The following is a 12,218-nucleotide window of genomic DNA, read 5'->3' as shown; positions in this document are numbered from 1 at the left end:
TTTTAGGCCCTGCAAAATAACATTAATATTTTTTAGGTGCTTGAAGTTTATGATTCTCTCTATATCAGCACCTATAGATCAATTTGTGATTCTTTGACTCTATGACTTTGTGTATATTAGTTTGTTAATTTGACTTTGTGTATGAAGTTGTGATTCTTTGACTATTTGTATTTCAAAAATTGATGGGTCTATGCGTGTTTGATTGGTTGTTTAGTCTTTTAGATTAAAATGGAAACAGAGACCAAGTCTACTCCATCACATGAAGTTGATTCCAATGTAATGGAGTCTAGCTCTAGAGTAAGGGAAAAGGTTGATCCGGCTTGGGAACATTTTAGCCTTGGGGCAGATGAGAAGGGACGAAATACTTTCACATGTATGTATTGTAGGCAAACATATAAAGGTGGAGGTATTAATAGGATGAAAAAACACCTTGCGGGGATAAAAGGTGATATTGGATCATGTAAAAAGGTTTCTCATGATGTGAGATACCAAATGTTGGAATATGTGAAGGAGTTTGAGTTGAAGAAAAAAGCTGAAAAACAACGTCAAGAAGAAATGTTTAGTGTGCCTTCCACAAATAGTGATATACAAGAAGATGAAGATGTTCAAGAAGTATATAGTAGTGGGTTGCCTAAAAAACTTGTTTTAGGTAAAAGAAAGGGTACAAATCCGGTGGATAATTATTTTGCTCCAAGAACTACTCCAGGAGCTCAACCTGGTCTTAAAAGTGTGTTCCAAAGTAAAGAAAGGGTGAGGCAAGCTGATATGACTATTACAAGGTTTTTGTATGACAATTACATACCTTTTAATGTAGTCAATTCAGTGTACTACCAAAAGATGATTGATGTCGTAGCTGCTGCTAGTCCTGACTACAAAGGTCCATCTTATCATGTTGTACGGGTCCCTTTGTTGAGGGATCAAAAGAAAGAGGTTCAGTTGTTGGTTGAGTCACAACGTAGGCATTGGGCAAAAGTTGGATGTACACTTATGGCTGATGGTTGGACAGATACTAGACATAGGTCATTAATTAATTTCCTTGTTTATTGTCCTAGGGGAATGGTATTTGTAAAATCAGTTGATACCTCAGATATTGTGAAGAGTACTAGAAACTTATTTAAACTGTTTGATGAAGTAATTACATGGGTTGGTCCAAAAAACATAGTTCACATGGTTACTGATAATGCTTCCAATTATGTATCTGCTGGTAAATTGTTTTTCGAGACCGTATTGGGAGCTTTGATAGAGATCTTGCATTGTCAACAAGCACAACCACTCATCCAGGTGAGAAGTAATTAGTTTACTTTAATACCATATGTTTATTAAAGGATATAGTGTGCATTCAAGTAATTAGTGTTGCATTCAAGTAAAGGATATAGTGCTGCATTCAAGTAATGTAGTTGGGAATCTAATTACTTTAATACTATATGTTGAGAATCTAGTCTTGGACTATATGTTTATGTTAATTAATATTAGATTATGTTGTGTTATGAAAATTAGATGAATGGTGGAAGTTATGGGGTGCTGATGCTCCAAACTTGCAAAAATTGGCAATTAGAATCCTTAGCCAAACTTCCGCTTCTTCTGGATGTGAGCGTTATTGGAGTTTATTTGACCAAATACACTCTAAGAGGAGAAATAGATTGGAGCATCAAAGGCTCAATGATCTTGTGTTTGTTCATCATAACTTGCGATTGAAACATAGGTAACTAAATGCTATATCTTGTCATTATATAAATTTTTAAAAAGTCATTTATATAATGTAATTGTTAGTTACTAATTATGTTCAAATTCCAATAATGAGCATGACATTTTATGATGCAGGCTTTACAACAAAAAGTTTAATTTTGACCCCATTGATTATGCAAGTATCGACAAAACTGATTTTTGGGTATTTGTGGAAGAGGAAGACTCATATCTTAATTATGAAGAGTTGGAGAATGCAATTTATGAAGAGGGTGCATATCCAGCAAGTGCAGGGCCTTCTTCTAATATTGAATGTTAGTTTATATGTAAAAAAATATAATAACCTATATTGATTTTTCTTTTATTTTTTTAAGCTTGTGTAAACATTATTATGATTTTTCTTTTTATTTTGTTCAAACTTGTGTGTAGAATCTGTAAATGATAGCAGTGAGGTTGAAGGAATTGATTTGGGAACATTTGGACAACCTGTTGGCCCTCCTCCTGGATTTCCAGGGAATGATGATGAGCATGATAACTATCATGACATTGATGATTTATGATCATAATAATTATGTTTGAACTTTGAAGTTATATTTTGTATTTTAGAGATAATTTCTATGTCTTTTTGTAAGAAGGTTGGAAAACATTTCTATGTATTTTGTTTGTGTACTGTAACATTTTAGAGATAATTTCTATTTTAGAGATAATTTCTATGTATTTTATACTTTGTATTATGTTTGTGTACTATAACTTGGAAAACATTATTATGAGAAACAAGGTTGTACACAATGTGTAGTTGTATTATGAGAATTTTTCTTGGTTGATTTCCTATGGTGTTTGGCTAAGAATTTCGTGTCCTGTGTTATGTTTGCAATGAGGTTTTAATTGAATTTTTCTAGGTTCATTCTGGGTGATTGGTTGTGAAAATTCTGGGTTCATGGGGGCTGTTTTTGGTGATATATTCAGTGGGTTTTGCTGGGATTTTGGTTGTGAATTTTTCTGGGTTCATGGGGGCTGTTTTTGGTGATTGTTGTGAATTTTTTTGCTGGGATTCATGGGGCTGTTTTGGGTGATTGGTTGTGAAAATTCTGGGTTCATGGGGGCTGTTTTTGGTGATATATTCAGTGGGTTTTGCTGGGATTTTGGTTGTGAATTTTTCTGGGTTCATGGGGGCTGTTTTTGGTGATTGTTGTGAATTTTTTTGGGTTCATGGGGGCTGTTTTTGGTGATTGGTTGTGAATTTTTCTGGGTTCATGGGGGCTGTTTTTGGTGATATATTCAGTGGGTTTTGCTGGGATTTTGGTTGTGAAATTTCCTGGGACTGGTTGGGTTTTACAGAGGGATTCGGTTGGTTTTTTTGGGCTTTTTAAGGGAGTTTCATGAGGGTTCTTATGGTTAGTTTTGGAGTTGTTTTTCTGTTTCAAAAGGTATTGTGAGAATTTTTCTTGGTGTAGTTAATTATGGAAATATTAGTTGCGAAATTTATGCTATAAATGCTGCTTTACTATTTAGTGAAAGTTTCAACAATCATTAACTAAAGACTCTGCACAGATACTTGGAAGTGGCTTTAAGTTTTCTAAATAAAAGTTTGTATACTTGTGGATGTAGGTTTTTATTATTAAAAGTTTCTTTTTTTTTTTAATAATATTTTAAACTTTAAGTTAAGCATTGTTTACACTGTTGGCAAACTGCAGCCTATTGAAAATCTGAACTCCCACCTATATTTTTAAGTGCTGTTTGAGGATTGCATTTTTTAAGAATAATGATTTCTCTCTTTTCTTAATTTATTTTCTCACATACTTGTAAATGCAGGCTTGACAAAATTATAACAATGTTCATTTGGATTGCACAACACAACTGAAATATAGGGGAATGTGAACAACATTTTCATTTTTTAAATGAATTAGACTATTCTAGTTAAATTTTTTTTTTTTATTAATTTAATGTTTTTATATATATTTAAAATAATTATTAAATTAATTATGACGTCATCACGGTTCGACCCCGGTTCAACCTCAGTTCGACCTCAAAACCCTTGAACCTCTCCCTTTTACGGTTCAATGAACAGTCCGGGTCTGAAAACCTTGATGATCCCATTTGTTTTTAATCTAAAGTGGAGTCACCACTTTTCCCATGTTACCCAACTGTTCAATCACGTTGTCAACCCCAAGTTTGGTCAGAAATCCTCCTTTCCTCTGGCCGGCTAGGACTTGAGCAGCATAGAACTGACAAAAAGCTTGTAATTCCTTAGGGTCTTTCCAGTCAGCTCTCTGATCATTACTACCACCGTCCTTCAATTTCTCCTTAACCATTTTTCCTACAACTTCCTTCTACACTCATTGACGCATTTCAACAAGCAGTCCATGTGCATAATCATAACCAGTTAGGCAAAATGAAAACTAAACTCACACATATATCCAAATACAACAGAGGTTTACACGGAGGATCAAAGAACCTACTTTCATACTGTCTTGGAAAACACATAAAAAAAAAAAAAAAAAAAAAGGCACAAACATTGAACACAAAAAGATCAGAGAAAACCATAGATTGATGAAATGCCTCATTAACGCATTTCAACAAGCAGTTCATGTGCATAATCATAATCAGTTAGGCAAAATGAAAACTAAACTCACACATATATCCAAATACAACAGAGGTTTACACGAAGGATCAAGAAACCTACTTTTATAGTGTCATGGAAAACACAAAAAAAAAAAAAGGCACAAACATTGAACACAAACAGATCAAAGAAAACCACAGATTGATGAAATGCCTCATGGAAAACAATATAACTACACCAACAGATCAGAGAGCATTTTAATTTTAATGACTCTTACCGGTGAATGCGGAGACCCATAGCGGCGGCAACGGTGTCCACAGCGGAGAGGAGGTTCACTCAGTGAAGGAAGAACAGAGGGGAGTGGTTCAGAGAGGTTCGGCTAATGGGTTTCTGAGTTCCTTTCCTTCTCTGTTTTGATGGTTTTGTGGTTTGTGGGTAGGTGCAAAGCATTGAAGACGATTCGGATGGAGCAACAACCAGCATTGAAGGCATTGAACCAAGGTAGTTGAGAGAGAGAAGAAAAGAAAGCTTTCAGGTTTGTGAGAGAGAGAAGAAAATAGCCGTTGAGAGGCAGCGTACCGTTTTGTGATGGGCATCAGAACAGCTGTGATTTTGTTCACACAGTACGCTCACAAAATAATGAACAGGACGCGCAAGAATGAACAGGACGCGCAAGACCGGTTTTTTAATGAAACGGTGCGTATCTGTGATGAGAATGAAGAGAGCGTGGTCCATGAACAGTACAGAACGCTTTGGATTAATGAAACGGTGCGTTGCGAATGATTTTTTGCGTTTCCCAGCTTTCAGCTTTGCGCGTTTCTCCTCAGCTTGCATTTCCCGTTTCCGCGTTTTGTAGCGTGGGTCCCAACAATTTATATCAAACGTAAATGCAAACGTGGTTAAACGTGGATCCAAACATTGCCTTAATTTCATTTGTGCCACACGCCCGCTAAAGCCTCTATTTCTTTTTCCATTGAATGAAAGCCATAAGATTTTCTGCTTTTAATTCATAAATTCTATGAAATCATCTACAATCTTATTTTTAACTTTTATTTTATGGGAATCGTGTACGATCCTTGTTTCTTCTTCTTTTTGGAATATTTGATAATCTGATATTTTCCTTCTTAGGCCATTTGCAAAATTTCCCTCAGACATTTTCAAATGTGGTCTCTGTGAGTCATAACTCCCGAAACGGCAATAAAGACGAAAATACTCATTCCCAAATTATGACTCATGTCGTTGATGATTCCTTGCGAGAATTATTGTAGGTGGTTTCAGAATTTTGAGACATTAACATAAAAGCGTGCAAGTGAAAGTCGGCGAACATGTTTGTGCTGTGCCCAATAAAGAAGAAAGCAAATAAAACAGGTTGGGCCGGGACAACTTCACCCACGAAAGTAATACCGCTTTCAGCAACCCTGACCACCATTTCTATAGTTGATAAATTAAATACCAAGAGCAGGGTTTACATTAAAGCAATTTATTTCTTCATTTTTTTCCCCAAAAGTAAACTTCCATTCAAGGAAATAAGACTGCAGAACAAGAAACAATAGAATTCGACGTACAACAGGTTAGTCGCTTATCCATTCAAAACAATGTTTGTACTACATATTTAAAAGCCTCTCCGGTGAAAGAAAACACCAACAACTTCAATAAAATTATGATTCTGCACGCCAGCCAACTTGATTGTAACGTCAAGAGTCCATTCTTAGTCCTGGCCATCCTGGGAGAGAGTGAAAATAAAAATAAAAATCCTAATAAGCAGATAATTTCTTCTTTAAAATACATACAATGTGTTCAAAACAATAGTCAAGTAATAACAGATATATTTGAAAAGTAAAGCCAATAAGCTATGGCTCAACTGACACTTCCTTCTTGCATAATAATTGGTTGGAGGATCAGATAATGAATTTAAGCTCCATCAAGTGCGTGTGTAAATTCTCAACCATCCCCCGCCCCCCCAAAATACCAAAAAAAAAAAAAAAAGAGTAAAAGAGTATAACAAACTGTGAAATATATCAAATCTGTTAGTCTTCTTATATATGTCTACTATTTTTCCATCTGTATATTATTTGAATTTAAGCTGGTACTTTTAATTCAAAGACATAAGGGTTAAATGTTCAAAGATTGCCAAACAATTTGGACAGAAGGGGCATGAATGAAGCACTCCCATTGACAATACCATAAGTTTTTTAAATATACAATTTGCAAACAACCCCTGATATTAATTCTAGCATTCCATTCAAACATTCATTTTAAACAAAAAACTGAATCCAAAATTGTCTTGTTTCCACAAGTTCATTTCGAGAAACCAACATTAGCTTTCCCAAAGCCCACTTGATATGGTTTGGCCATACTTAAGCTATAACCCACTGAAAATCTCTAAATTAAAGGGCACCAACCTTCTTTGGCATTGGCATTGGCATGTAGTCTTATTATCTTCATTTTAATCATGGCCATCAAATATCATGGTTGCATATATCTCGTAAAGCACAAGACAATTATATAAATGTATAATTTATATGATTAATCGATCACTTGATTGTTGTATTGACCATTAATTTCTTTTCTTTTTTTAATGTGCGGTTCACTTTAGCGCTTTGCGCCTAGACTCCAGGAGGCCTTTGCACTAAAGTGCGCCCGACAATTTTACCAACACTGAATATTCAGAAATAAAAATGAATCTGAGCAAACATGTAACAAAGATGTCACGTTGCAATAACATGTCTCTTTAAGAAGATTTATATAGATAAATTATTCACCAATACTTAGGCATCTAAATCATACGCGTAATAGTAGTCATCATTGTCTATCCAATTACTGATGCATGCAACATAAAGGGGCTAGCTATACCATGCCACTGCTCTCTCTAAACTTCACATTGTTCAAGCATTACTTAGTAGTTGTCAAAAATCAAGCAAACAAATTGGTCCCATTGGGTACAGCTGATAAATAAAAAACTAAACTAACTATGAATTGTTCTAATTTTTTTTTTTTTTTTTTGATAGGTAGAATTGTTCTAATATTTACAGTAATCAGATGATTAATCTACTTCTTGATGGGATAAAATTGATCCTGTTGAAAGTTACAAAAGTTGCATTTCAAATTTAAGTGTCCAGCACCAATTTTCTCCTTTTTTTCCTATTCAAATAATTAGCTACTTTCATTGAGCGTATTACATTAAATCAATTTCTCTGGCTCATTTCCAACTTTGCATTGACTTTCAAGTCCATATGAAGTGTAGAAATTATTTAAAGGTGAACATCATTACTTCTGCCTATATATTAAGCTTTATCGTCTTTTTTCCAGTATCTTGAAAGCACAGCTTAGAGCAGTACCTGTACCCAGGCACTGTTCCTAGGTTTGAGCTATCCAAAACTACTCTTCTTATGGTTCTTCACAAAACATAATGGATTTCTCAACAAAATCACTTGATCAAACCTAAATTGCAATATTGCATCCCTCATATAATTTTATCTGATTCTAATTTTGAAGGCAATGTCTACCAAAATAGAAAATTATGTTAGTTATTTAAAAAAATAAAAAAAAAATAAAAAAAAATAGGAGTCCTACCTGAGGAGCAGGAGTCTCTGTAATCTTAGGAGCTGTCAACTTTGCAGGAGATCCATCAAATAAATGAGAACACTCTGTGTATGCAGATCCAATACCCACTCCAGCACCAAAAGCTACAGATGCCCAACGAGAAACAGGACTCCCTGGTATGACAAATCAGGATACATTGATCAAGATAATTAATTTGTGGATGTTAAAACACTAGCTTCTAATCAACAGATTGCAAAAGAATTTATATCGTTATGCCAGGGATAAAAGCTTCCAGTGACATCATCATAGATGAACATTTAGTAGAAACTTAAAATGTATAATGCCCATTGTGATTATATTATACATTTCAATTTCAGTGCCAATGAGATAAGTCATGGTAATACAGTGTTGGTAAAAGCGCGATTAAGCGCAAAGCCCCAAGGCTCTAGTGCTTTTTGCCTCTAAAGCAAGGTGCACTCAAAGAAGCATGCTTTAGGCGTGCTTTTTTGGGTTTTTTCAAAAAGCTCAAAGCACGCTTTTTTGCACTTCTTATATTTTTCCAAAAAAAAAAAAAAAAAACCAAAACTGAATTATAACTTTAGGATCTTGACATTATTGATATAAACAATTGATTTGCCATATTTTTAGTGCAACTTACATATCAAAAATACATACAAGTTTGAGTGTAACTTGTCCAAGAACCCACAACCCCCTAGTTCTTCTCTATTTTTATTTGTATTTGCTCTTGGTTTTTTCTACCCAAAACAATTACCCACACAGCTTATTCTTCTTCTTTTTCTATTTTTTCCCTTTTGAATATCTACTTCATACTAATTACCATACTACTACATCTTCATATTCTTAGGTCATTCATGAAAAAAAAGAAAAAGTATGATATAATATATTTGGGGTAATTGTTTATTTACTTTAGTAGTTGATGTTGAACATAGAAGACTAATTCTTAAAGACTTATAGTCCATAAGTGATTAAATTATTAACTAATATTAGAAATTAGTCATAGGGCATTATGGCTATCGGAGATTTATGAAAGGTTATTACATGGAAGTACTCATATCTAGCTGATCCAAAAAATTAAAATTACTTGACTTGCAATTTTTGTGTTAAAATTGCAAAAGTAGGGCTTGTATTAATGTTATATGAATTATATAAAATGTTTTATATAAATTTATATGATAATTTGATTGTTGTATTTCTTTTTTCATTAATAATTATTTGTAAATTTATTATAATTTTTTTTTTAAATGTGTGCTTCACTTCAATCAGGCGCACACTTGCACTTTGTGCCTAGGCTCCAAGAGGCCTTTGAGTTTAAGTGTGCCCTGCACTTTTACCAACACTGTGGTAATAACAAAGAGTCCTGCCTACAATTGCTTATAAAGCATTTGATACACCATATTATTCACATACTGTAAGATTGTTTCCTAACATTAGAATCTGTTTCAAGTCACTTCTAATATATTCTATATGACATATTTAAGTTTTGGACAATTCAGAAAAGGAATCATGTGACCCACAGCTTCGATTGAGAAATCCCAATATGAGTACACAACAGATTGACCTTTAAGGCAACCCAATTCAACTTACCTGAACAGCAAGTTTAAATTTGAGAGGCAGCAACCAGGACATAAAACAGCCCATGAACCAAAAAAATAATTGCAGCATATAAGAATCAAAGAGATAAAGCTGGAAGAAATTTAAAAATTTATGGAATTTTTTATGCGAAACATGTTAAAAACATGCACGCAATGACAACATAAAAACAGTATTTCAACAAGAATAGGATATTGAAGATGTAAAATTGTGTTTTTTAGCCAATGAGCTATAGCTCAACTGGATCTTCCTTCTCTCATAATAATAGGATGGAGGATGAGGTTGTGGGGTTCAAGAGTCCACTGGGTGGTGTGTAATTTACCAATTAAAAAAAAAAAAAAATTTTAAAAAAGTGTTAAATTTAAATTCAACCAAACATCAAAAAGAAAAAGAACTCACAATACTAACATAACATGCAGTTATAACAGAATCGAATGCCTGCCTGTAGCCTCAAGTGGCACTAGTATTAAGCAGAAAGGAACTAAACTTAGTACCAACATACTGAGACGCAGTCTTTGCTGAATCCCTTCAGCCCCATTAGACTAGGCAAATCAATGACTCAATTCAAAGATTTTTGAGCAAGTAGAGAAGGAAACATGGTCACCATACTTACCATTTGACTACTATCTAGAACCAACGAATGAGGCTTTGCTGCTGCCCTTCCTAAATTACCTACTTCTACTTAGGATATGTGTTTTATTTACAGGTACAAATATAGTGATTATGATCAAACCCATGTAAAATGTATGTATGTCAGGCAAGGCAAGTAAAGCAAATCGGTAGATTCGATTCTGTTCCATTCCATTACATAAAATTATGTATCATAAGAAAAGAATCTTAAAAAATTTATAATTCCAAAAACCCTTGTTAACTATAACAACAACAAAGGAATAGTGTAAATTAATTAGATGGAAATGTAAAAGCAACCAATAATCCCCCAATCGAGGTTAATTGTGTTCAGAAGCAAATAAAGAAAATAAGAATTAAGAGAGAGAGAGAGAGAGAGAGCGAACGAACTGAAGAAAAGGAGGCCACCGAAGGTGCCGGCGAAGGATGAGTAGACGAAGCGGCGAACCGTCAGATCGAGACACGCATCCCACTTAGCGTCCAAGTCGTATTTGGATTGGCCCACAATCTGGTTGCTCTTCTCAGCCGCCATTCCACCCCCTTCTTCTTCTTCAATTTGATTGATTTGCTTCTTGTTGTAGTAACTGTATCTGTATGTAATGTCAGTCTCTGAGTCTGAGGCCTCCTCGGCTATAGAAAGAGAAAGACAGGCCTCCTCTCCTCTCTTTTTTTTTTTTTTTTTTGGTTTCCCAACCGGTATCCGAACCCACTGGGCCGACTAATCCGGTTTCGGAGCGGGTCCCGGGGTTAAGGTTTTAAACTCCTCCCAACGGGCTTGCGGGGGATCGAACCTTAGTTCGCCCTACCAAGTCTAGCCCCTGGCACCACTAGACCAAGACACCGTTGGTTGGCCTCCTCTCCTCTCGTTTGCTTCTTTTATTTTCTTAGCTTTTTTTTATTCACTCACTCGCTCCTGCCCTTTCTCTAGGACTAGGATTCTCTTCTTTTTCTCACCAATTTCCAATTTTTTTTAGGGTAATAAAATAAAGAAAAGAATTAAGAAACACCTTCATCTCATATGTGATATGTTCGTGCCACCGCTTTGGGCTCAAACATTCCCCCAACTTAACCCAACCCACTATTTTGTTTTGCTTTAGTTTTCCTCAATTCAACAGTTATTAGGCCCAACTCAATCTCTGTCTTTTCTTTTCTTTTTTAAACATCTAAAAGCTCCCCACCCCAAAAAACAAAAACCCTTAGATACCATTTTAATAACTACATTTTTGGTGCAATTTTCACTTTGGTCCCAACATTTTCTGCGTTCCTATTCGGATCCCTAAATTTTGAAAATCATTTTCAATTTAGTCCATACCATCAAAAAATGTCTATGTGATAAACGGAGTGTAAAGTAGGTATGTTAGACGTTGACCTAACTAATAAAAAATATATTTATTTGGTATTTAAAAAATTTCATGTCAACATTAAATAATAATTAAAAAAAGCCACGTTAGCATCCACATCAAATTTGATTTTTTTTAAAAAAATAATTTATCAATTTTAACAAAATAAAAAATGAAAAAAAATGAACTCAAAATACACAATATGGGTTCATCTTAAATATGAATACACTGAATACACAAACACAAACCTATAAAATTGAAACACATGAACTTCCAGAACACAAGAAAACACATACATACCTGAAACCTCCAGCAAATTAAACTCATTAACCCAACAAGGAAACACATTTAAAATGTAAACACAACACTCAAGTACTCACACAAATCAAATCCCATGGATTTACAAATCAAAATTCGAAACACAAACACTTCAACAATACACACATTAATCCAAATTTACAGACCCATTTTGAAAGCAATCCAAAACCCAAATTAAATCACACCCATATCAAAACACAGAGCCAAACTCGTCAACTTCTTGCAATCAAACCCAACCAACAAACCAAACCAAAAATAAAACAAACGACAAGTCTCGACCATACCCAAACAAAAGAGACAACACAAGTGAAAAGAAAATAAATAGAGAAATAGAAAATAAAATAAATGCGTAAATGCACTTTTAGTCCCAACATTTTGGCTTTTTTCCATTTTGGTCCCTACATTTTAATTTTACCACTTTTAGTCCCTAAACCAATTAATGCGTGTTATTTTCATCTTTTCCGTCAGTCAACTGACGGAAATATCTGAGGTGGCATGCTAAATGCTAACGTGGCAAAATAATAATAATAATAATA

The 12,218-nt window shown here is 34.4% G+C and overlaps 2 protein-coding genes across 3 annotated transcripts; one reads left to right on the top strand and one right to left on the bottom strand.

Moving 5' to 3' along the window:
• The first annotated feature begins 228 nt into the window (after nt 1-228).
• On the top strand, nt 229-1,296 carry LOC115962081. The gene has a single exon (XM_031080957.1). The coding sequence runs from the start codon at nt 229-231 to the stop codon at nt 1,294-1,296; it is 1,068 nt and encodes a 355-aa protein (XP_030936817.1).
• A 4,354-nt stretch (nt 1,297-5,650) lies between these two features.
• On the bottom strand, nt 5,651-10,990 carry LOC115975123 (MICOS complex subunit Mic10-like). 2 transcript variants are annotated; one of them, XM_031095781.1, is made up of 4 exons: nt 10,877-10,990; nt 10,415-10,676; nt 7,817-7,959; nt 5,651-5,966 (listed from the first exon to the last, which is right to left on the bottom strand). In XM_031095781.1, exons 2-4 carry the CDS (start codon nt 10,554-10,556, stop codon nt 5,952-5,954), a joined length of 300 nt encoding a protein of 99 aa, XP_030951641.1. In that variant the 5' UTR covers nt 10,557-10,676; nt 10,877-10,990; the 3' UTR covers nt 5,651-5,951. The 2 variants fall into 2 exon arrangements, with proteins under 2 accessions (XP_030951641.1, XP_030951640.1); XM_031095780.1 differs by lacking the exon at nt 10,877-10,990 and having other exon boundaries at nt 10,415-10,723.
• Between the last annotated feature and the right edge of the window lie 1,228 nt (nt 10,991-12,218).

This window comes from Quercus lobata, chromosome 2 (assembly GCF_001633185.2).
Source record: "Quercus lobata isolate SW786 chromosome 2, ValleyOak3.0 Primary Assembly, whole genome shotgun sequence".
Lineage (NCBI taxonomy): Eukaryota > Viridiplantae > Streptophyta > Magnoliopsida > Fagales > Fagaceae > Quercus > Quercus lobata.
Note: the sequence above shows the minus strand (reverse complement) of the source record. Positions and strands in the feature narration are given on the sequence as shown.